Raw genomic sequence first — 27,377 nt, forward strand, 5'->3', positions numbered from 1 at the left:
TGAGCCACCATGACTCTAATAATAATAATAATAATAATAATAATAATAATAATAATAATAATAATAATAATAATAATAATAATTATTATTATTATTATTATTATTATTATTATTATTATTATTATTATTATTATTATTATTATTATTATTATTATTATTATTATGACGAATTGGGAGACATGATGACTCAGTGGTGAGTAATTACCTATGATGCATGGAGTCTCGGGGAAGTAAGTTTGTGTGGACAACATGGTGTCTGTGGGTTTTCTAGGGGTACTCCCATTTCTTCTACATCATTCATTTTTCTTTATCATCCTTCTCCCTTACCAAAGGGCACTCAGTGTATGACGTTAGACTGAAAGATTTCATTTCATTTCAATAATAATAAACTATATTTCTCTTATACATGTATGTCGGGTGATATCCCAAAATATTAGTAGCTTGACGCTTGTGCAGTCTGGCAGCATTGACCATTGACACTGAATGGTCCATAAACGCAATTAAATTAGGTATTATACACGTACCATGTGAAAGTAATATCTTCGGAGCTATCATAAACTTCTGGCCAACAAATTATGTTGGAAAGAATTGCACTCTTCTTGGCGGTAGAAACGCCGCCACAATCTTATTAATGAACAACTAGCAGCAACAAAACGTATAAGTTGCTCCTTCATTCTTTGCAAATCACCTCCTTGTTCTTGCTCCACCGCGTTAACCTTTTAGTTCCAGCTATGAACTTAAGAGGGAAGCACTTGTCTTCTACATCAAGTATGTTTCCTCGCGATGGACGGTCTTCAAAGTTTCTTTCTTTTTTTCATTTTCTTTCGTTCTTTTGGTTTTCGTACAAGAAACTTAATTTAGTTTTGCCGTCCAGTTTGACTGAACATTTCTGTGTAGGAAGACATACATTCTTCTTCCCAATAAATCAGCTTTTATCTTGAAAACTAAAATAAACTACATTGTAATAAAAGCAAATACACCTGCAAGGCCAGTATTGAAAGCTAAAATTAAATGCCGCTAAAACCCATGCTTGTAGACAATAGCAGCATGTAGTGAGGTAACCGGGACCGGTTTTTTACTCTATTGGCATTCCTTGGCATCTACTTGAGTAGGTTTTGCGTTGACTTACACTGCCATGCAAGCGATGCCGTCCGTGTGTCTCTCTCTCCCGTGAAGTGCACCTGAGAGATAATAATATCGAATACGTATTTGGCAAATCTAAATGTTTATTGAAAGGATGTATATACGAAAACTCTCTACATGAAGCATGTGGTGGGTTTTCTTTTTCGCCGTCTCCTTCAGGAATGCTACACTGTGAGTATGTGTGTGTTGCCGACAAATTACTTGTTTATTACCGTGAGATGTGAGAAAGAATGCGTTCGTATCGGTGCACCGTGAGAATGTGAAAACGGTTTTGTTCGACGAAGCAAGTGTCGTCCTGAGTTTTTTTTCTTGTGAATCTGTGTGTCTTTGGTGTAGTGCATCAAAGTGTCAATAAAAAGGAAAAAATGAAAAAGTTTGTTTTTTAAAATAATTATTTTTTCTCAACCCTCTTATTTTGATTAAAATAAGTGCTTCAGTAAAATAATAAATTCGTGATAGCAGCAAAATGATATTACATCTTCACCATTAAATTTTCTTTTTATATTTATATATTCGGGTGTGTCTGTTTAGTGCATCAGTATATCAGTTTTATCTGGCCTACTTAAAATATATCAGATCGTGCAGAAAGCCATCTATTATTACGAGTTGTTTTTATCTGAAGCATGAGTAAAAGTGAATTTTGATTAGTCTAGGAGATTCAAATAAGCGACTGGGAAACAATCTTTTTTTTTTTTTTTTTTTTTTTACCTGTTTTTATTTTAGTGATTTTTAACGTGGAATAAGGAAAGCATTTGGCTATAGTGATAACGTGTATAGTAGAGGCAAAAACTCCGGAAAAAAATATTCATGTGTAAATAAAAAAATACATGTGTCAATTGTGTGTGCGTGGGTGCATTATGTTTGTGTTTTAATATAATCCATGGAGCGCTCCTATGTTGAAGAAAAGTATGTCAATTCGCCGGCACATGAAGGTACAGTAAATATCGTTTTCTTCTGTTTTTATATTTTATTATTTATAATTGTAGTAATAATTGATCATGTAGGATTTGTCCTTCTTTATTGTAACCATACAATTATGCAATACTCCCGCAACTAGGAAGATATAGCGCGGGCTGTTTGATGGGGGCGCCGAATTCCGTGTTTGCCCCAAATAACAAAAGCCGTTAGTTGCGGAGCTGTATTCCTGTAACACTCAGAGGTGTAGTCAAGGGGGAAAGGGATTTTTCTCCCCCAAAATGGGGTTCGTTTGTTATATGATTATTAAGCTTGTTTAATACTTACAGCAAGTGAAAAATGTTTACAATAGAATATTAACATTAAAAATAAATAAATAAATAAACTTAACATGCCAACACATTTAAAACAATTAAAGCAACTAAAATTAACCTCGATTTTTACTCTTATTTGCCTAACTGAATGTACACATTTGCGAAATTATTATTATACCACAACCATGGGTAAAAGTGAGGGGGAACGCGGGGCGACGCCATCCCCCGACCTCGAAATAATATGTACGACGTCCTCCCAGTTCCTAAAAAGCTACAATGTGCAAAGATAGGCAGGGGACGGCGTGACGTTAGGCGGCTATCTACCGTTCCCCTACTTTTTCGGATCCACTTTTATCCCTGACCACAACCACTGGCAGAAATCCCGAGAGGTTGAGGGGGGCATGTCCCCTCCAATTTTGGAACTGGGAGAACTGCCCCCCCCCCCACAATAATCCGAATTGAAATGCGTCGTTTGGGGAGACTGATGATTTGTGTCCAATTGTCTCAAAGGAAAGTGAGATGAAATTGATGTGCGCCCAGAATAAGGCTTAAATCTGCGTGCCTCCCAATATTGAAGACAGATTTGCGCCGCCTACCACATCATAACAGTATTTGAGCTGGATTTTTATTAATTAATTTATTTATTTATTTTCACCATAAGAAGTGTTTGTTTCCTAATGAATGTTTTATTTTATTGATGCGTTTCCTATAATCTGTGATTGTCGGTTCGAAGAGCCATGTTGCAAAAACGGAATATACTGAAAATATAACATGCATGTATGTATGCCTGAAAGAAGACTATTGGCTTGCTTTTAGTATGTAAAATGGAGGACACGCCCTTAGAAAAAATAGTGGATCTTTTCTAGAACAAGTTGCTGTCAGTAGTCAGTAAGTACTAATTATGGATGACCAAACCCGGACTTTTTTTACTGTTCATAATTCGGTACGTAATATCGCAATTCGGCAAGGGTTTTATTAAAGAAATTCTGAATCTCAGTTAAATAGTAGTAATAAGCTTTATGTATTGATATATACGTAAGAGGAAACGGAACGCATAGTATTCACTAGTACAGAAATCACAGCGATATGAGTCTTGTGAAAAAGAGTTCTTTTTTTTTTTCGGGATGGAGGTTTGTACGGATATTTTGAGTTTCGTGTCCGTTTCAGCAGCGAGGCCATATGAGTCTTGAAACGACAGCTTGATATGGAACCAAAATCTCCCACGCCAAAAGTACATACGCTAACTTAGCCACAACCTCGAGTTGTGAAAATCTGTATTAGTTAAATCGCTCTACATAGGCCTACAAGAATTTCTTATAAAACAAGACCCAGCTGTGATTTCTAAAGCTCATTTGTCGTACTTAGCTGGAAATGAAACTGACCCTTTTTTCTTTTTCTTTTCCTTTTTTTTTTTACTGGCAATAAAGGAAAGATTCTCTCCAAGCATTTATAGTGTTAATAGTTTAAAATTAGTATTCCGAATGATTAGTTTAACTATTTATTTATTTATTTATTTTTACTAACGCTAGAAACATGTGAAGATGATGTTAGGAAATTCATCCGAACAGTTTTTCGTTATCATTTTTTTTTAAATTCACAATTATGTGGGAAGAAACCAATTTCCTGAGGTATAGTAATAGGATGCGATTCCGGAAATATTAATTCGTTTAAAGGAAATAATGCACAAATTAACATACGTTTATTAGATTTTAATGTTGCATGTAGGCCTACTAAAATGTTGATCGTGTTGATAGAAGAAACAGTGGCGTAGTCAGACTAGTAATAGCCATGTCATAGACGTTGTTTACTACACATATACACACTAGTTAAAAAATTTGCATCGGAATTTAAAATTTTCGTAAAGCATGTTCCGCACAATTGAATAAAAAAAATATTATTTATTGATCTGATTATTTGAAGTGGATATGTAAAAATAAAAATAGTATTTGTATATAGCAAATACATGTGATAGTGAAGAGTAAGAAAAGTAATGACTTATCTTTTTAGTACTTTGTCACTTTCCATGCTCGTGGGTTTTCTCGGGGTTCTCCCGTTTCCTCCCACTTTCTTCATTCCACCATTTCACTCATCTCTCATCATCACCGTCTTCTTTAGCCTAACCGGCATAACCGTGGGACGTAAAACTCAAAGATTTCATTTCATTTTTACTTTGTCACTTTATAGATTACCTAAGGAAGTAGTTGACTTTGAATGCATCCACGTGGAGCTTTCTGTTAAGGGTCTTCACTACAGCGAAATTAAACTACCGCTAATTTTAGAGTTTTTCTGTAATATCTTCAAAACAAATAACAATATTCGAAAAGCAGAAACGTAGTGAACTAGACAATACGATTTTGCATGTGATACCTTTACCACAATTCACCTATCTGCTTTTGGTATGCCGCTATTTACAGAATCCGCAAAAAATGCTCAATCTATATACAGTTGCAAATCGAAAGCAGATAGATGAGTTGTGATAACGGTATCATATGTAATATCGTATTGTCTAGTTCCCTACGTTTCTGCTTTTCGAATATTTTTATTTGTTTTGAAGATATTACAGAAAAATTCTAAAATTAGCGGTAGTTTAATTTCGCTGTAGTGAAGACCGTCAAGGCGCTTGGATCAATTGTTCCCAATCTGGACCTCGTCCCTAAGGGGTCCCGCCCTGAAGTATAACCTACCCTCGGCTCGTCACGTAAATTACCACAGCAACGCATTGCATATATGTAATACCACATTTCATGTTTTACAAGGAGCAACAGTGATTATTGCAATAAGACAACGTAAGTTATTGTGCTTTTAGGATGTGGGCACAACTAGTTTGAGTTACTCCCTAAAGTGAATTGAGAAGTCTCGGACTGGCCAGGGCCGGAATTCTGGCCGGGTTCCCACCCTCAATTTCGTTTTTTAAATATAAATGTTTAATCTTTATATAAGTGAACCACGAAATTCGGATCTACATTGGAGGCATGTCACTGAGTGTTCCCACACACATAAGAAAGATAACCGTAGATCTTACTACATTCAGAGGGTCCCCAATACGTTACAGGCTCCTTTGCGAAGGTTACCGCGATAAGTACAACAGAAATAGATTTAGAAAACGTGGCACATCCGTCATTTCTCGTTCAATTATGAAATCATTCTTGCTCGAATTTACAATAAAGTAAACAGAATGGGCCCCTTTTCTACATTACAGTAATAAAATTTGTGTTATCAGTAGGGCTAGGATAATTACACATTTTGCGTATGGGATGTATACGACCCCTACCGTGGGGCCTCGAAGCTGTTTTTCCAGCTGCGGGGGCTTCGAGCCCATTTTCTGACATCACTAGTATGATCAGGGGACCATTATTTATTGCCATTACTCGCGTCCAACAACTCTATGTCTAACACGGTTTCCTTACCGTAGGAGAATCAGCTCCATGCTCTTTATGTTATCGATTGCACATCACATTATTGGATACATAAATCATGGGCGAGATTACATTTTCGAATTAAAAACTTACATGTATTTTTGAGACTATTTATTGTCTTATTGACTTTTCAACAAACAAGGCTATGGGTTGGGCAGGGGGGGCCAGTGCCCTCCCTTCGCTAGCACTGCGAGCCCGTTAGTTACACCACTGGTTACTGTGAACGAGAACTGAATTTTGAAATAGTCATAACTAATCGAGCAATATCTTTAGTGATTTTGCAGACGGCAGAGCCCACCCGGAAATTTCCGGGTATCCGGGAGACCCAGTCCGCCTCTGGTCCAGAGTAAATATAATTGATTTGCTTTCACATAGCTCAGTGATCCTACTGCTAGTTGATTAATTTTGTGTCATGCGCCTGTAAATGAGGTAAGTTTTAGCGTCCACGATATAAACCGTATATCTGAAATACAAAATCACTGATATTCAGAAGTTAGATGTAAAGAGCAGGACAAACTGTTCATAAGACCTCAGGTAAAAGATGATCGTACGATCAACTTGTAAAATTGCAGAAATGAAGATGAATTAATTTTCTGAAGCATTCTTTCAGTCACAGACAGCTTTTCATAAGTGATAGTTGTTCTGTGTTTGTCTCTCTTTTCTGCTTTATTTAATCATATTAGCACAGTACAACTATGATTTTAACCTTGACAAAATAACTTTTGTAAGTCACTTCAGATAAGGTCGAGTTGACAAGTATTTATTTATACTTATTCTGACTCTGACACATTTAAAATATTGCTTCCTAATGTATTACAAAATACACCTGTTCTTAGTGTATTTTGTTTTTTAATTTATTTGTAGTTTTTTTTAAACATCTCCTTATAATTATTGTTCTACGTGATTACAGTTAAAAGAAAGGTTGCATATTGTAAAAAAAAAAAAAAACTAACGTTATGTGCAAGTTCTTTTTTTACTCCACGAAGGGAGAAAATGCACATTGAAAATTCGTTCTTTCTTTAGTAGTGTTAATTGATAGGAGGGAGATATAGTGCAAGTTGGCGGGGGACTTAAGGCTGACTAAAATTGTTTCCCATTGCGCCCCGTACTTTTTAAGACCGGCCCTGACGCAATCTACTACAGAAAACCTTTATTTTCATGATTTCTTTTTTAAAAAAATTACTTTTCTACTATACTCATATTTTAGCTAAATGTTGCCTCGCTCTAGTTCGTTTTTAATTTTCAACAAACTTAAAAAAAAAATCATTACTGAATTCTCTATGTTTGTATGTGTGTTACGAATTTTTCAATTTTGAGTGCAACATTCGATAGAGCATTAAAACAATCTCAAAGAAGTGATGGAATTTTTCTCGTCACTTTACCGTTTCCGAGATATGGGCCAAATAAGTTCCGATTTCGGGAGATTTAAGGAGCCATATCTAGGGAACCGTAAGTCATAGAGATGTCATATTGGTGTTGATCAATACCAATACCAGTTACTGACCCAATAATTATTGCGTCATTATATATTGTCTCAATAATTGTTGGGTCATTAGATATTGTATTTCGTCATTCTTTTTAAGTTCGTTCTGGCAATGCTTTTCGATCATTCTCAACTATTTAAAAGTTGTAAACCGTACATTTCTTTCGCCGTTTGAAAAAAAAAAAAAAAAAAGATGATTACCAAAAAAAGTGTTGTTTCAGAGCCAGTGCTATCAAGTAACTATATACGTGTGTCCGGGGGCTCATTCACGCGGAGGGTCCATCATGTCGTGGACCCCTTCCCAAATTTAGTAATTCGACATTTCTACATGGTTCATAATCAAATTATACGTGATTAGCAGAGAAATGATTGATGCAGCATAATGATTTGATCTCACATTTCACCTATACTCTTTTTTCCTTAGGGGCCGCGGTGGCTCAGTGGTAGAGCGTTCACCTCTGGTGCTGGGTCCCGGGTTCGATCCCAGCCCCCGCCCAGTGTACTTTGTGGTGGACAAACACCATGTGCGTGGGTTTTCTCGGGGTTCTCCCATTTCCTCCCACTTCCTTCATTCCACCATTTCATTCATTACTCATCATCACCGTCTTCTTTAGCCTAACCGGCATAACTGTGGGACGTGAAACGCAGATTTCATTTTTTTATTTTTTCCTTATAAAAAAATCTAGTTCTATATTTTTATATTGAGAATGTAGATGGCAACACTTAGCAATTACTTCTCGTCTTTTCAGTTGTAGAATAACACTAGTGTAGAATAGATAGACATAGTGTTGGATCCTCCACCCCCCCCCCACACCCCTCGACATAAAACTTTTCTGAGTGCGCGCTTGCGATATATGAATTCCTTTCCAGTACTTGGAAATGAAATTAAATTTTTCTGTTTTACGCCCTAAGGTTACGTCATGTTAAAGGAGATGGCAATGAAAAAAATGAACGAAATGGTTGGAATGAAGCAAGTGGGAGAAAATTCGAGAACCCCGAGAAAACCCACGCACACAGTGTTTGTTCACCACAAAATCCACTTGACGTGAGCTGGCATCCAACCAGAGATGCCATGCACCGTGGGTAAACGTCTACCGCTGACCCACCGCAGCCCTGCTTACCAAGACTTGGAACAACAGAAGGCAGAAAAATGTATCTGGTAAATTCTCGTGTTTCCGCTAGTTACCTGGTTTTCCGAGCTACCAAGTAAGCTGAGGTCTTGCAATTCGAAAGCCCAATGAGACGCTTTACTTCTAATGCTATAAAATTTCGAAGTGTACATGGTCTCTTCGTTGTCAATTCTACGCTCCGTCTCGTATAATATGTGTGTCGTTTATAGCGTATTGGTTTATGTCATTGTTAGCTTAAGAGAAAATAAAATCTTTCAGTTTAACGTCCCACAAAAATGTTCTTTAGACTAAGGAAGACAAACGTTTAAGAGAAGTGAATGATGATACAATAACTGCAGGACTGAGATTATGGGAGGAAGCAGGAGTACCCTGAAAAAATCCACGGACATGATGCCCACTACAAACGTACTTGGCTGGGAATCGAATCGGGGACCTCACAAGCCAGAGGTAAGTGCTCTATCATTGAGCCACCGTGCACCCTATAACCCCAAAAGACAACTAAAGGGAAACACCTCTTTTTGAGGGTGAGACTAGTGACAACTATATTGAGATGAAAACAGAGGAACCTTCTCTCAGGAAAGAAAACTTGCTAAACTTTTTAATGTGGCATTACATATAGTAGCTTGAGGTCAGGAATATGGTGTTGGAAGCTGATGCACTACGGATGAAGTGTGTGACATATCATCCCTTTGTTTGCAAAGTGTCGTATCTCAATTCTTCTTGTTTTTCAGGAGAGTGATTTGAAATTTTGCACCTATTTCACTTTCCTGTTATGCTCGTGTTTACCATCAAATATTTACCAATTTTTGACACAATGTAGCCAAAAGTACTTTCGTTAATACCACATGTTCAAATTATATAAAATTGTAATACTAAGATAAAATACATGTTATTTGAGATACGTCACTTTGCAAAAAATAAAAGGAAAAAAAGAATGTTTTAAGAATGAGTTACGTCACTGTGCATAGTTCTCGGGATATAAGAATAATGCCAAATTGAAGTTAGAAAGCTGTAAATTTGTCCATTCGTGTATATCTAAGTTGCTGTATTCATCTTTGATATGAGTAAACTGAAAATTACTGAACCATGTCCATAAAGTAGTTCGCGAAAAATAGTCCTGAAGTTAACAAAACTACAGAAAGAAAGAAACTCATTCTTGTTTGAAACCATCCTAATGGTCGAGATGCAAGTAAAATTGCTGGTGCTCAGACATTCGTATGACAGGGATAGGTCCGTTGCACAGAGATATTATGTCTACGTATTTGTCTTGGGCGACTTTCAACTTTTACAAGTTAAACTTTCCGCCCTTAAAATATTTTACTTTCTTTTTGAGGCGCTTAAGTTGGAGTTACTTGTAGTCTAATTGTAGATGACTGGTTTTGTAGAAAATAGTTGTTGGCAGTGACGTAACTACGGGGAGGGGCAAACGGGGCTTGTGCCACGGGCGCCGGAATGGGGGGTTCAAAACTGAGCAAATATTTATTTTCACCATAAGGAAAGGGAAGGAATTTTAGCAAACTAAAGATCATGAAAAACTACCTCAGAAACGTAACAGGACTACAACTCACCAATCTTAGGATCATATTCATAAAGCATAAGTTAGCTTCAAAGCTATCTTTCGGGGACATAGTAAAAACCTTTACAGAAAGCCTTTACAAAAGAGCCCGCAAAGTTAAATTTTAGTTCCAGCTTTTTGTGTTTTCATTAAACTTACATCGATTTAAGAGATTTGCAAAATGTACGAGTATAATACTTGAGACAACAGCTTGACTGTTTGTCAGTGGCGTAACTAAAAGTTTGGGGGCCTCCCCGCAGACAGCCAGACAGCAAGGAGTGGGCTCCCTTCTATACTTCCCACTGCACGATTTGGGGGCCCCTGATGGCCTGAGGATCCCCGCAATGCGGGGTCTGCGGGGCCCTTATTTACGCCCCTGCTGTTTGTCATAATTAAATTTTATGTTCTTAAGCAACAGACTGCTGATTCATTCTATACATATGCACATCCCAATATAATTCCAAAAGCATTGTGATTTGCAGTTCTTATGATAAGGCTATAAGAATATCTCAGATTATTTGGCAATCAAATACTAATTAGTTTGGTGTTTTATCTTGTACTAAAAGTTAAATTATGTGCTGCAATTTTGAAATCAAGCTTAACTATTTCACGAAAAAATGAAAGAGGAGAATTACTGTGTGATGCCAATATCATGTGTAGTTGAGGAGCGTTTTGGTTTGGTTGGTCAGGGGGGTAGGCGGGCTAAGGCGAATTCTTGTCCCTGGCGATAACTAGCCTAGTTGCGTCGCTGGTTGTCGGTGAACTCTTCAAAACTCTTATTTCCATCATGTTCTTCCAGCTTACGTCTTTTGCATTACTTCCCTCTGATACTCAAATTTGTAGAATTTTAAGTTCTTTAGAGAACTGCGTGAAGTTAAGGAAGTCACTATGCTGTAATTCCACTACCTCAAAAGGCTGATATCTACGAGCCAGCTTGATCACAGGGACCTGTTGTGAAGACACATAAATACTTTCTACTTGTTTAAACAACATATTAAAACAAATTACACATTAAGGTGAACACACATCCACACACACACCGTAGAAAGTCGTTTGAGATATGAGTCTGTGTAAACAATAGAAACTTATCTTAATTTTTCTTGCAAATCTTGAGTTATGGCAGTTCCAGAAAAAAATAATTCTCTACAATTGAGATACGACGAACAACAAACTGCTTATTCCAGTTATAGTTAGAAATTTAGATACGGCTATTAAAGAGAATTATAGAGCTCTTAAAGGAGAATTCGGGGCTGGTCTTAACTCAAAAATGGATTTTTTAAAGATACGACACTTTGCAAACAAAGGGACGATATGGTCGGCAACAATTCTTCATGGCCCCTTGCGACACGAAGTTTAGTATTTTTATTTCAGTACACAGAAGTGAGGCGAATTGCTTGGAGAGGCAGAAAATAAAGAAATAATATTTTTTTTTTCAGTTTCCTTTATTTATGCGTCATTGAAATACGAATGAAATTAGCAAACAAATATAGAGAGATACTACCCTATGATGTTACAGCCCATGAAAGGCTATGACCGCCAGTGGCACACGTTTAGCGGAGTGATTCAGCATAAGCATTGCATTGTCCCCAAGTGTCCAAAGCTTTTCGGGAGGGTCCAAATTCACTATGAGCATAAATGATATTAAAATGTATAAAATCACCCCTAAAAATAGAATAAAGAGTGCGGCCAACAAAGAATTGGCCTGGAGCCCCAACTTCATCTCCCCATGAATTTGTCTGAACTTGAGTGCAAGCGATAGCTTCCGATGCCTAGAACACGTCTGTGAAGGAACCTGAGTGGTCAGATCGACGGTCAGGTTCCTGCGATATCGCGTTCCAAAGGTGTGGGATACCACGAGATCTCAATTCCCGCATATGTCATTGGAGGAGCTGTATATAAAAAAATTTGGGCCCATTCCAATTGCGGGACACTTTGGGTTACTACGCCCAGCACACAGCATTCCGTGAAGGTATTTTCTTTATCGGCCAATACGAAAGACCAGCGCGCGCTGGGCTTGGCGTTCAGAATGATTTCAGCGACTTCGTCGTTGCGGAGTCCTTTCTAGTTAAGGTAAAAATTAAGTAGAGATACCGCGGTCGAACCGAGCATTACATATTTGTGCTGACGGACAAGGTGAAGGCAGGTAGAGTGTAACCATTGTCTACTACTCTACGTGCGAGTATGGAGCACGTATAGTAGGATGTTGTTCACACGTGGCCACCATTATTAGGTACTTCTCTTACGGTGCCCAGTCATCGATTGTCCAATATTTCTCTTCGCATTGAAAATGCTTCCGATGATGCAGATGTTTTAGATAGAGGTTCACAAACTAAAGTGCCACGTCGATCTTAACCTCGATGCTGGCACCATCTCGCGGCATCCTACAATTTGGAACGCGATATCTCAGGAACGGTGGATCTGACCACTTCGGTTCCTTCACAGGCGTCGGAAACTATCGATTGCAATCACGTTCGGGCAAATTCATAGGGCTAAACTTGGCCGCATTCTTTACAGAAATGTCGGGATTTCGGGTAGGGAGGTCCAGACCCCCAGGATACACCAGGTGTGTACGTCCATGGCATCAGGGATGTAATAGCAGGCGTATACCTCGCTTATATTTCCCTAGTCTAGCGCATACTAATCCCAAATTTACGACAGAATGATCTTTTACGGGAGTGGTTATAAGTTATATTTTTGAAAATTGTCGAGCGTTTACTTGCCAAAAATTCAAGCATTATACTACTGCACAACATATAACTAACTCTATGACCTATGGAACCCAGCGATTCAATGCCGCGTTCAGAAACGCTCTCCATTGACTTCTATCCTTAGCCAACTGGATTCAGTTTCTACTTGGTATTCCTATTTCTGCAAGATCCATGTTAATGTTGTCCTCCCATCTGTGTTTAGGTCTTCCTAATGGTCGTTTTACCATTGGATTTCCTGTAGAAACTTTGAGAGCGTTTCTACTTTCTTCCATCCTAGCTACATGACCTACCCACCTGAGATTCCTAGACTTGATGACCCTACAATGTTTGGTGAGTTGTATAAATTGTGCAATTTAGCGTTATGAAATTTCCGCCATTCCAAATGTCCATCCCTCTTGAGTCCGAATATTCGTCTCAGAATCTTGTTCTCAAATACATCCAGTCTACGTTTTTCTCTCAGAGTTAGCGACCATGTTTCGCAACCATACAGGACAACAGGTAACATTATCGTTTTATATATTTTAAGCTTCAAATTCCTCGACAAAAGATTTTGAACTGAATAACAACACGGATCTACAGAACATATAACGATCCAAAATCCGACACTCCTCAGATCCGGGAGTTGCCGGAGTTTTGAGTGTCATATGTAAACTATATGAAAACTCAAGGTAATGTGAATAAAATGTGTTGTATTCTTAAGGAAAGATTAAAATTTCAGGTTTTATTTTCAAAACTTATCCTCGTGTAATTATGTGTAAGAATAGACCTGTTCCTATTTCCTATATCATATTTTATTTGCCGGACAGAAATATTACTTTCATTTTAAAGACAATCTTAAAAGAAAGCAGACATGTACACAGTTTTAAATAATTATTATAAAATATTCAACTACTAATGGATTTTATTAATTATTAATTATGATTATCAGAGTTCAGGATCTGTTTTCCATTTGGGAAAATATACTTTTTAATTAAATTTCCACGAAAGTGAAAAAGCTTCCGTTGCATACTATTTTCCTCTAAACGTGGAAATATGAACTGTTTAAATTATTATTATTATTATTATTATTATTATTATTATTATTATTATTATTATTATTATTATTATTATTATTATTATTATTATTATTATTTTGCTAAAGGTAACTTTAAAACGATGACTTATCTTTTGCTTTTTGATTTTAAACAAATTGAATCTAGCAGCTTGAATATTTTATCAATATGACAGTGCAGTTAGTCTGTTGATTAGGATGACGCAGTGAAACTTATAAGATTGTACTCCACACGCTAACTCTTTAACAAAAATCATAATTTATTTGAACTCTTTTTTTACGCAATAGATAAATAGAGAGTGATTATTGCGGCTGAGTTCGTTAATGAAGTTAATCCTTTCACATATTCACGGATAACGGCGACTTTAACGATGGCTATCCAATCCCGTCTAAAATCTATAACGTATCCTTTCTTCTATGCAACCTGTACAGTAGCAAAGAAATGTTGGTTGCCTACAATAAAGGATGTGTAGCTTCAGGTGCTGCAATTATCTCTGTTGAGATCGTTAATGAACTTAATTCGTTAACGTCTTCACGGATAACGACAACTTTACTGAGATTGAGCGAGTACGAGCCTAATTAATTAGAGCGAGCCCGATTTCGAACGAGTATGAGCTTGAGATACCGTATTAACCTCATTAAAAGCAGTGAGCGCGAACTACATTGAAGATAGTAAGTCTCAGCCCGGCAAGACTCGGATTGCAAAACGGGTTCGATCCCAGCCCCCGCCAAGTGAACTTTGTGGTGGACAAACACCGTGCTCGTGGGTTTTCTCAGGGTTCTCCTGTTCCCTCGCACTTTCTTCATTCCACCATTTCACTCATTTCTCATCATCACCGTCTCCTTTAGCCTCACCGGCATAACCGTGGGACGTAAAACTTAAAGATTTCATTTTCATTTTCGGATTGCAAAAATGACAATTTCTGCTCTAAACTGGATTGGTCCAGCAGATAATACGAGGTAATCTCGTATAATCTAATGGAGAAGATCTGTTTCGGCGACAAAAAATCTTCGGCCATGAAAATGATAACTTTTGTAGAAGGAGGCCAAAGAAAAAAGAAAATAAACTTTAGGTGGGCCAATATAACTTATTAAAAACAAATAATAATGGTTAATTTTACGAAGTTCTCAGCCCTATTAGTGATTGAAATATTATGAAGAGAAGCATGACGAATGAATTTGTGAACGCATTCCTGAGTTTTTCATAATCAGTTTCGAAATGGAATGCATTGATTCCAGGACTGGATTAAGCCGTTTGAAGGCCCAGGGCTAAAAAAAAAATGTGGTTCCTGCTGACTTCACCTTCTTTATTAAAACTGATTTGTGCTAATTTATTAAGAGAATGGGTGTAACAATCGAAGAAATTTGATTCATATTTTTAGTCGTATTTTATCTTATGATAATGATTGTATCTTGTATGATTGTTTTTAGACAGCCAGTTGAGGTTTCGATCAGAGTGGAGGCCCGGGTCTACAGTCCTCTTTAAGCCCACCCCTTAATCCGGCCCTGATTGATTCTTAGAAGTGAAGTTAAATTGGTCAGATTAGAAATCATATTGCAGGTCGTATAGAACATTTCAGAGGGCCGCGTCTAACCCGCGAGTCGTAGTTTTCCCATCACTGATTTAACATATCGTTTTTGTTTTACGCATAGCATGTTTTTACGTTGCTACTGGACGAAGTAGACTTCTCAATGTGGATGTTAACTAAGCGAAATCTCTTCTGATGAAAAAGAATATTCTAATAAAACAACTTTCCTTTTCAAGAGTCAAAAACAAAACGAATTCTTCTCCTTACAATAGTCCTTCATTATGTACCTACATTGTAGTTACTAAATGTTCTTTAAACTCCAATAAGAGTTCAATTAGATTGAAAGAGTAAATTAAATAATGAACGAAGGAGTAATTTACATCATAATAAGATGTTTTGTTAATAAGACGTTCCATAACAAGTCAAAATTCATTACCATAAATTTCGCTGTCATTATACATCTCTCTTTTTAAACAGCAAAAACTGTTTTATCTTGATCGTTTATTACACAGTGCTTAAAACGTATTGCTTTTTTTTGCACTACATTTCAATTACTGTTTACAAAATTCAGTGTCTGGCAAGGAGGATGAGAATAGAAACCATAGTCATTGACATGAGATACTTTCACCTGCTCAGTAAGGATCTTCACTACAGTGAAATTAAACTACCGCTAATTTTAGAGTATTTTCTGTAATATATTCAAAACAAATAACAAGATTCGAAAAGTAGAAACGTAGTGAACAAGACAATAATGATTTTGCATGTTGATTCCTTTACTACAATTCACTTATCTGCTTTTGGTATCCCGCTATTTACAGAACCCGCAAAAAATGCTAAATCTATCTACAGTTACTAAACGAAAGCAGATAGATGAGTTCTGATAACGGTATCACATGCAATATCGTATTGTCTAGTTCACTACGTTTCTGCTTTTTGAATATTTTTTTTTTATTTATTTTGAAGATATTACAGAAAAACTCTAAAATTAGCAGTAGTTTAATTTCGCTGTAGCGAAGACCCTTAACATCTTTTACGATGTAGACTAGTGGTTAGAGCGTTGGATTCATGTCCGCGTTGTCCCGGGTTTGATTCGCGGCCGGTGCTTCCTCAATTTTCGTCGTCCACCCAGCGTCGTGAAGCAAAACTGAGGAGTCACATGAATAAATAAAAGACATGATGGCAACTAGGTCTAGAAAGTTCCCGATACACCGGTTAACGATAGGGCGACGCGATGCGTTGACCACGCGTTCGTCCCTCGTCGCTAAGTTGGACGTAGTTCCACCAGTCGCTAACAGATGGCGTGGAACGGCTTAGGCCCACAAAGCAAGCCGATACGCTAAGTGCTTTGGTTTTATTAACGTGTTTCAGCTCTCGATTTTGAGTTGTTTCACATGTATACCTATTTACTTTTTTTTTTAACATATTAGTAAAACCTTCTTGCTTAATTTTACGTATGAAGATAAGCTGAAAAAGTCCAGGGGAAACCACAACGATACTTACAGTCAGTAAAATATTAGGCAAACACCGAATATTCATCTCCATACGAGTACGCCCTCTTCATTGGTCTAGTGGCTAGCTCACGTGCTTCATTACACGTGATCCTGAGTTCTTGTCACTATTGTGTGGAATTATTTTCTATGTTAACTTGTTGGAAAAGGTGAGTGTGTTCGAGACACCTATCATCATCATCATCATAAATACTCTTGCCACTATTTTCAGGTCACTTGCAGCAACTGAGAAGCTTTCATGCTCCACGGTCTTCCACTAACTTCTTCGTCTTCACGTACGATTTCTCTGTTTTGATATCGTCCATCAATTGTAGTCTCCTTCGCCTCCTCCCTATCTTTCCTGCCACAATACCCTTTAGCGCGTCCCTCATGATACAGTTTCTTCTTAGCCAATGTCCCAACCAGTTTCTCTACCTCTTCTTAATAATGCCTAAAATCGTTCTTTTCTCCCCGTGCCATTTCTAACATCATCTCATTCGTTTTCCTCTCGATCTAGCTAATTCTCTCAATTCTTCTCTATACCCACATTTCGAAAGCTTTCAGTCGTTTTTCATTACTTTCGCGTATTGTCCATGTTTCAGCTCCATGTAATACGGTACTCCACACGAAGCACTTTATGAGTCTTTTTCTCAACTCTTTATTCAAGGTCCCACAAAATAGTATTTTCTTCCTCCTAAAGCCTTCTTTCGCCATTTCTATCATTTTTACTTCACTCTCACACCCCATATCATCACTAACGATACTATCTAGGTACCAAAAACTAGTCACCTGTACTATTTTCTTCCCTCCTACTTCTGAGTAATTTTATTTACAAACTTAATCTAAACTTATAGTCTAGGCATGAAGGTTCATGGCTAAGGTTACCTACCATACTTTTGAGAGCGCGAGATCCGTACAATTTTCTGAAACTTTCCAAGTAAATAATAGGAAGTGGCAATTACTTATCAATTTATATCGTACTTCGACCTCGTTCCGGAACATCAGTATCTTGTCAGAACTAAGTGTGATATTTATTTATTTAGCAACATTTGGACATTTCTTTCGATTTATTATTATTATTATTATTATTATTATTATTATTATTATTATTATTATTATTATTATTATTATTATTATTATTATTATATTTTGAGTGTATCTATCAAACCACTATTAAAAGAAATGTGGAACTTTCTTTTTTTTAAGTCCCATCATTTACTGCGTTCTGGAATGTGGTAAGTGCTCCAGTTGTTCTCTGAAATAACTTAAACTAATGTGTCAGTGGAAATAATACAAGCGTTTTACAATATTGAAAATGAATAAACGGTTGCTTTTAATCATTGACAGAAAACTCGATCATTTTTCTTCTACGTACACGTATTATTATGAATATAATCATATAGTGTGTTGTAATTCGATATTTTTCTATTGATATAAAGCGTCTGGAAAATTGAATGCTTGAAAATCGAACAGAATGGAGAGAGAGAGAAAAAGGTGGACTGGTGAGAGAGAGAATGTGGTTAACGGTTATATTGCATTTAGATTCGTGGAGGAACAAAAGAAAGGTGCCCGGAGGGGCAGCGTTTGATCTATGCTTCATCAGCTCTTTGAAGGTAATTAAGGCTGATCCACCTACACTATATAAAACCCTTCATGTGAGAAGAGATAAAGAGAGAAAGCAACCAGACAAAACTTGGTTCCTGTTTTATATACCATCACTTTCTCTTGTGCTGCAGAGGGAAACCTTTAGCTATCTTCCAGCTCGCATGCAAGTTCTCTTTGAAGATTTTATCTCTGTCCTGTTCCTTGGATGAAACTAAATGACAGGAGAGAGTCTAGAACTGTCAAGAATATACTGTGTTTATATGTATTTTGTTCGGAAAACCTGCAATTACTGTTGTACACTTGACTTCGGTTTACTTCTTGAAAATTTATTTGAGAATATTAACGTAATTATTTTCAAATTACCGGTACTGTTATTACCTGTACTAATAAAAAAAATGAATGTAATCTTGTCTCCGATCACATCACGTCTGAACGAATCGATATAAAAGTTTGAATATAGTAATAGTACTACCTCAGATCAGGTTTTTGTCATGACACTTAGATTAAAAATTCACATAGTAAAGGGGGGATATGGGGGGTTCAAATCTGCAGAATAAGCCCGAGGAACATAATTCATAAACAATCATATTGCTCCAATGTGGGTGAGAGCTCAGAGACAAGGTAAGATGTATGAAGTACGTAGGTTTTTCTCTTCTGGTCTAGTGCTCTGCCTAAATTCAGTTAGAGTTTATGTCCCATTTAAGAAACTAACTCGTTGGGACTGCTAAACTGCTAGTGGTAGGGTCGTCTGTCCTTTTCTCTTGTGGTTCAGGATAATTTAATGGTTAGAACATAGGAATAGAATAGGCATCAAACGATAGAGGTAGGCAGGGCCGTGAATTTGCAAACCTCCAGAGTTTGTCTGGTATTTCTGGAACTGAGTTGAATTTGCCGGGCTGTGGCCACATCGTGGGATCTGGTAGTTGTTGTTCGTACCGATGGGATGTGAGCTTACCTTACTACGCTTAGGCGCCATACATCCAGAATATGGTAAGTACTGACTTGCTAGTATGGCTACCTCGACCAGTACGTTAGACTGGTAGGCACTCAGGATTCAGTCCACTTCGTTAGTGTGAGATAGGGCTTACATGTCAAATTACAACAACGTTGAGGGGTAAACCTTAAAGGATATTTAGGAAGTCCACATTGAGAACATATGGGCTGGGTAGTTAATTGGTACCGAGCCATAAGGGAGGTCAATAGACCGGATCTCGTCCTCAAAGCAAAACAAATATGACAGGAAACCACAATACATTTAATGTCCAAGTTTAGATATGTTACTTCAAAATGCAAGACGGTTGCTGTACACCAATCATTTCGAAGTGGACACGCTTTTATAATCAGGTAAATAACAAGAGAAATTCAAAGAACAGAGAAGGGAGGAAAATGGAATATGCAGTGTTCACAGTGTATGAATAGTCATGGGTCCGCGACTAGTATAGTATCCCTGCAAAACTATCGATGCTTCTGTGTATCTGTCATCATTGCTCTTTCTTAGCTCCATATTTCCTGTCTGATTTTTCTCTTCTTTGTGTAGTTTACTGAGAAAAGGAGCAGGTAAACTGTGACGTCACAGAGCACGGAATTGGAAATAACTGCTGTAGACTGAAGAATACTCCTGCTTATTATTATAGGTAACTATGCGATATGTAAGTTTTGGCGTTTACATTTTGTACTTATGGAGTTTGTCAAGTTCGTGAATGTATAGGTATTTGCAAAATCAGATGTTGACAGTGCAGCTTCATCCAACATCGGTAGAGATTTACTAGTAAAAGTAGAGAAGTACTTGTGAAGAAAACCAGCAAGAAATATGATGGAATTCCGATATACTGATCAAAAATTCTTCAGCTTAAAATTTCAGCTGGTCAGTTTAAGCCCTTGGAGTGTTTGCGCTAAGGTGTTCAAATACGTAATATATTGAATAGATGAATCCACAATGCAATATTTCCTTGTATTTATGAACAACATGTGCTTCTCCACGAGGATTATCAAGCAGCAAAGAAGTACGAGGAGGACATGGAGAGTCACGAAGAGATCCCTACAACTCCCCTCCCCACACACACACAGGCTTCACCTCCAAATTCAGCTATAAAAGAGCATGTCAAGATTCAAAAGACATCAGTTCCAGGTGATCATTCCTACTTTTCTCTTCACGCTGCTCTGGGCAGGAGAGAATCCTTAGTCTATCCCATCTCCGCGCTGCACTGGGCAGGAGATATTACCCACTTCTGCACTGCTACGGGAAAGAGGTTCCTATTTGTCTTTACGCTGCGCTGGACAGGAGATCCAAACTCATAGAGACAGAATTATTGTTACAGACATCTACTTATTTGTAGCACACTGTGCATAGACTTGTATAAAACTTTTCTAATAAAAAGGTGAGAGAAAAGAAAAAAATCCTGTACCATCTCTATCATACATTACAATAGTTACTAGAAGGTGGAAACACTGAAGTGGGTTAATTGCAGCATAAAAACAAGAATCTTTCTAGTTTTCTTTTCTTCCCTCTGCAGACTTTTGAAGCAGTTAATATCCCTTCTGCCGCAAACTACTGATATCCTTATTATAATCAGTTTTCTTTCCCACTTAGCATCTAAATACTATTACCCTTTGTATCTGGAATATTAGAATATGATACAAGTGTTCTTTTGTGTCCACACCCTAATAATTACCCTCCTGCATGTGTGAATGAAGATACTAATACCACATGCTGTGTTATGCATTGTTTATCATAATAGACAATACGTTATTAACTCTTTGATACTCGATACGCCTATGCTGTGGCAACCTTCTTTCATGTGAAGTCTTTTTACATCTCTGTAACTTCATAGGAAAGAACACCTTTGCTTTACATATATTTCTTTTAATTTTCCTTGGGAAGGAACATAGCTCAGTGGTGCCCTCCCCGCCGGCGCCTTTGGTGTAGTGGTCCCACGTTCGATTTCCGGTGGGAGAGCCATTGCAATTTTAACTGTCCTCGATAAATAGTATGGGTTTGTGTCCCTGTCGTGTTAAGTAGAAACTCGTACAAGAGTAAAATTACATAAATATTTGGACCATTAAGTCAACTGAGGAATGTTCGAAAGTGACCAAGGAGACGAATGATCCGGTTGGGACAAATAAATAAATAATATTAATAAAAAACTGGTAGAACTCTTACCTCTGGTGCGACGGATCTCTGGTTCGATCCCCGGTCGAATAAGATTTTGGAGGACAATATCGTGTCCCTGGGTTTTCTCGAGGATCTCCCGTTTCCTCCCAAGTTCTAATTCATCAATCATTCCATCATTATCCACTTTCACAAGCTAAATCGTGTAAAGTTAAGCTAGACGTTTCCATTTCATTTTTTTATTTTCCCGTAAGGTTTTTAAATAAACCTCCGTGGTGGTCAAGAAAGGGGAAATATGTCACTTTACAAGATAAAGTTGAACATATAAAATCGAAGACACACTGATACGTATTCGAAATTCATCAGACAGCGCTCTGACAAGATAATCATAAATAATGTACGTGTCGATGTTTAAATTCTTACGTATAAATTACGTAATCATGAGCTTAATTAAGCGGATTGTAAGTCGAATCTAAATTATTACCTTAAAAAACAAGGTATATTAAAAACACACACACATATATATATAGTATGCACCTTTCCTTTGAAGGATTATTTTCTTTTGAAGATGTTCCACCTTTGTACAAGCTAGGTGGAGTGTACGTGTTCTGTTTACTACGATAATGTTATTATTGATTTACTCCATGTGTCGAAGATTGACATAAAATCGACTTAAAAAGTAAGGGTTCCCAGATGATCGTAATTATATTTATAAATGAAACACATACAAACGAAGGAGAAAGACTGTGGTTCCTATGGTTAGGAATGGACCCAAAAACTCATAGTATAAAACATGAAATTCTACTTAGTATGAAGGGTTAAAGTTTTTTTGTGTGTGCCCAGTTGTAGAACCGTCTAATTAACAACAACAACAAAAATTTACAACATATCATAGCAGTATTAGAGATCAGAACTCCCTTGCAATTCTCAGCTTTACATTCGATAAAATTGTATTAGAAGCCATTTTAAAGTTCCTCTGGTAAGAGTTTGTCCTTACCAGATAAAGAGTCCTGGACATGTCAGTTCAGTTTAATGTGTTATCAGTACGTTGAAATGGAGCTTATATACAGGGGTAAAAGTGGATTTGAAAAGGTAGGGGGACGCATGAGGGCACGCCGTCCCCCTTGCCTATCTTTGCCCATTATAATTTATTTAGAAAGTGGGGAGACGCTACGTATATTTTCTGGGAGTAGGGGTACGGCGTCCTCCAGTGTTCCCCCTCACTTTTACTCCTGCTTATATACCTACGTATATAAGTTTTCAACATACTGATCAGTAAAGACCGGATTTTAAGGTGCAAAAAGGGACTGAAAAATAATTCAAAAAGGTGCAAAAAAGGTGCTAATAGGATATCTTTATTAAGAGCTATAGAATACAGTTACATGAACATTCTTTATTCATTACACCAACAAATATTGTTCAAGTCTTGGCTTTAAACATTGGACATAAATTGCAAAATAGTTTTATTTAATCCCAAACTTGTACAACATTCAACATTCTTGTAATAAAATTGTGGTTAAAACCAACTAGATATTTTAAAAAGAAAACTTTAATTTAGCAATATTGTGGTTTGAGAAACCTTCACATACTTTTGGGCCTTCAGAAACTGATTATACTTGATTATGCACAGCATTTCTATATTTTCAAATGTTAGTTTCTGTAGGTTGGAGCTGAAGAGATCTTTGTCTGTGGAGAAACTTCCCTCGACATCAACGGGAACCAGTGGTACACATCTTGTAAGCGCATGAACAGGAAGTTCAGTTAACGTTGCAAAGGTTTTTATGTCCGGATTGTTTCGCAAATTCAGTTCAAATTTATCCCTAGCAAATCCGAAAAGATTGCGTCTAAATTGACGGAATGTTACGTGTAAACTAGATTGAAAATAAAACATATTATTGTGTCAAAAAAAAAAAAAAAAAAAAAAAAAAAAAGAGAGAGAGAGAGAGAAGGGACAATAAAGGTGCTGAAGGCTAAAAGAAGTAACAAAAAGGAGAATTTTATGAATCTAGCAAAAAAAAAGGTGCAACATTCACGAAAACGGTACAACAAAGTGCGTTTATTTCAGTTCGTTTTATGCCCTCTGTATTTTGAACTTTGGTTGTTATAACAACTACATTTTTTTAGAAAAGGTGCTGCACCTTAAAATCTGCTCTCTCCTGATCAGTAATCATACATCATTTAGCTTAGCGTTCCGTAAATCGTTTCACAATACTTAGTCAACACAATTTCTGTTCTCCCAATGAGAATTGCCATCAAGACTTATAACACCCTAATAGTGAGCACCATCTGCTACTTAGTCGGAAGATGAAAATGAAATTAAGTCCCATTGCTCACTCGAATTGGGTCTAATAGAACAGTGGTTAAAGGTAAAAGTGGAATCTGAAAATGCGAGAAACAAGGTGACATGATCTACATATGGTGCACCTAAAGATTGAATCAGAAATTTGTCACTTCAAATGAAATATCTCTACCACTGTGCCACCATTCTTATGATCCACTTCATGAACAGAATATGTAAAAGGTAGATGATGTTCTTATAATTTCCCGTCAATCAATTTGATTCATTCTTAATAAATTACTTGAAACTACAAATATTATTTTTGATAATTATTTTTATTTTATGAATAATGTTTAAAGTATTGAATGTAATTCATGTGAATTGTGGTGTAAACTGGACAGATCAGTTAGAATGAGAAATACCTCACTCATAAAACAAATACGTAAAGAAAAAAAAATATGCTGTATCGTTGTGAACAGTAGGTGGTATATTTAGCGAGAAGCTCGTATGTAAAGCATAGGTAGGTTATAACACCATTGCGGTTACTGAAGCACGATGCACAATAAATGTTTCAGGACTTGTTTAATCCTACCTGACAGTTAAAATGCGATGCAGGGTTTGTGGTTGTAAATTCGTGGAGATTCTGTGATGGTTACTGGTTACCGGTGTTTACTTTGAATATTACACAAACAGGATATAAAATTGAAAGTTATGAAGAAACATTGTGTACATTTCCAGTAACGTTCAGAATACGAAAAACATATTTTCTAAAGTACTTTTTTTTTTTTTTTTTAATGTCCACACCAAACATACAATGTTAAATAATACAGTATAGTTTTAGATGAAAAAGGCTTTGTTCCATGACTAGAGAGTTGTAAAACTGGTGACGTTTTAAACAGAGGCGGTGATTTTCCACTATAACTGAGAAAGTTTGTGACTAATGTACAGCAATGGCGGCTGCTGCCTTAAATTGCACCAATGTGCAATCCCCCTATTTCTTAATCTCAAAATAAATAAATACATAAATAAAATAAAATCTTAGAGTAGTGTTTAAGCACAAATAAAATTTTATTCTTCAGCGTAAAACAACATTGATAAGTCTCTCAAAAATATTAAAAAAAAAAAAAAAAAAACTTGGAGAAAGAAAGCCTTTTGCGTTTATAGGTGCACGAGCGCTGCAACTACGTCCAGTATCATTGGGCAAACGGCGAGAATTTCTGTTTCTTAACATGGAAAAACCGATTTACGCCTGCATCGTTCCTATATTCTCATATTATTGATAAGTGGTTGCAGTCAGTTGACAATCACCAGTATTCTACTCTCATAGTAGTTACGAATTTCTTCACTAGTAAAATGCGCTTGACTCAACTTATTTTTAATATCCTATCACCAGGCGACAGAGGACTGAGAACATAGGAGAATGAATGGTTGACCTAACACAAACGAGTATACTTGTGGATAAAAGAAGCAAATTCGAGCGTACAATTGCGTCCGAGTTATTTCCACGAGGGATTGTTGTGTAAAACACTTCGAGTACGTTTTAATCCTACTACGAAATGTTATGTACCAAGCATTGTTATATTTATTACAACTGTGATAGTGCTTTTGTTTTTAATTACATGAGTTAAATAACTTGCACTGTATGTTATATTTAACTAGCGTCTAATAAAATAAAAGTACAAATTTTTATAGACCTAACTTTTACACTTATTGTACGTCGAGGAGTAATTGTTCTTTATCTTTGAAATCAATAGAAATTAAATATTGTGGTAATAATAGCGAATATAAACTTCGATCAGTAAATATGGAAACAAAGAATAATATTTGTATGTTTATTTATTTTTTTTTCTAAATTTTGAAGCTACACTCGGGTTGCAGGGAGCGTACCCGCGCCTACGTATATGCCTTTGATATTGAAACAACTGCTTTTACAGCTCACAAATCGCTACTGGGTAGAGTATAAAATTGCCAATTCTACAAATCATTCCATATGATTTTTTTTTTTTTTTAATTTTCAGCGTGAAAATTTTCTTTACTACTCCCTGTAAGACTTCGGTTGTTATTATTATTATTATTATTATTATTATTATTATTAGTAGTAGTAGTAGTAGTAGTAGTAGTAGTAGTAGTAGTAGTAGTTAGTTATTAGAGAGCGAAGAGACTTCAACCAAAAAAAAATCTGAAGTTGCACTCTAGCCATAAACAATACAATCTTATAAATGTTTCTAATTTGCTCATGTTTGTGCTTTCTGAATGAAAATGTATGTCAATAACATGTCATAAGACTTCTCAAGTCTTTTAAGATTTTTAGTTTTCTGAACTAGTTTTTTTTTTTCGAATAATGTAGTCATAACATTTTTATTTTTCATGTAGGACATTACTCTGCATTTATTGGTATTAACCAATATTAGATTGTCCTTACACCAATTTTATAGTTTCGTTGAAAACCTTGCAATAGTTGTATATCTCATGATTAAAAAAGATCAGGAAATATAAGTTACAACCGATATTATTATGCATATAACGAGGCAGATCATTATGAATAAGAAAAAAATTAGTGGTTTAGAAGTGGATGCTTGAGGAACACCCAATACTGCTATGTAGGATTGTATGCTTAAAATATACTCGTTTCCTATGAACCGCATTTTATTATTATACATTTATAAAGGATGCACGGTGGCTCAATGGCTTACCTCTGCTGGGTGGGGTTCCTGGTTCGATTCCCGGCAAAGTAAGTTTGTGGTGGACAACATCGCGTCCGTGGGTTTTCTCGATACTCCCGTTTCCTCCCACATTTTCATTCGATCAATTCTTCCATCATCATTCTCTTGTCTTAATTATCCGTCTTCTTTAGCCTAACGAGCATAATCGTGGGACGTTAAACTGAAAGATTTCATTTCATTTTCCCTTGTACGTTTATGCAGATTGTACGCTTTTAAGTGAACTAAATAGACCACTCTCATCAGAGGTCGAATTGAAAATAAATTAATACCGTTGTGCTAAGAGAAGAACAACGCAAGTAAAACGAAGTAAATTACAGATGTTCGTTTAAATACTGTTCATTAAAACCTACTTTATTCAATGCGCTTATTAATGAGTGTACACTTGAACATTACTTCAATATAGTAGAGTTTACTTTAAACGTTTTCAGTGGATATGGTTTTTATATCACCCCTATATGTCATATCAGCTTATACCGGCTCAGTTCGATTACCGCGATCATGTTCGGATTCCACGCTAATCAGTAGGTCCACGTCTCATATAGCCTCGCTGCTGAACGGGACGTTAAACTCAAAATCAATCAATCGATTACCGCGACTCTTAAAACAGAAGAATTAACGATCAAACATGCCACTAGTAAAAAATGCCCACGCTTGGATAAATTTCTAATTTTCTAATTATACTCTTTAATACTAATTTCGGGATGCTGAATCGAATGAAACTTATTTTCAAACATATCCGTCTATAGAGTCACGAGAATAATTACCTCAAAGTTGGGATATTTATATTTATTAATATCCTAAATTTGAGATGACTTTTCTAGGCACCGGCATCCCATGGATCGTGTGACGAAAAATAGCTCCATTGGATTCAACATCAACAAATTAGTATAAAATGCAATAGTTCCATTGGATTCGGCATTGTCAATTTAGT

At 36.6% G+C, this 27,377-nt stretch overlaps 1 protein-coding gene across 2 annotated transcripts in view; it reads left to right on the forward strand.

The window, feature by feature from the left end:
* The first annotated feature begins 755 nt into the window (after positions 1–755).
* LOC145668153 (uncharacterized) overlaps positions 756–27,377 on the forward strand; it is a 1,131,027-nt gene continuing 1,104,405 nt past the window's right edge. The window contains exon 1 of one of the 2 annotated variants that reach the window (XM_081735741.1): positions 756–2,075. In XM_081735741.1, the coding sequence (XP_081591867.1) occupies positions 2,024–2,075 (52 nt within the window). In that variant the 5' untranslated portion in view covers positions 756–2,023. The remainder of the gene's footprint in view (positions 2,076–27,377) is intronic. The other variant, XM_081735742.1, reaches the window with a different exon arrangement.

This window comes from Thermobia domestica, chromosome 13 (assembly GCF_964235325.1).
Source record: "Thermobia domestica chromosome 13, izTheDome1.hap1.1, whole genome shotgun sequence".
Lineage (NCBI taxonomy): Eukaryota > Metazoa > Arthropoda > Insecta > Zygentoma > Lepismatidae > Thermobia > Thermobia domestica.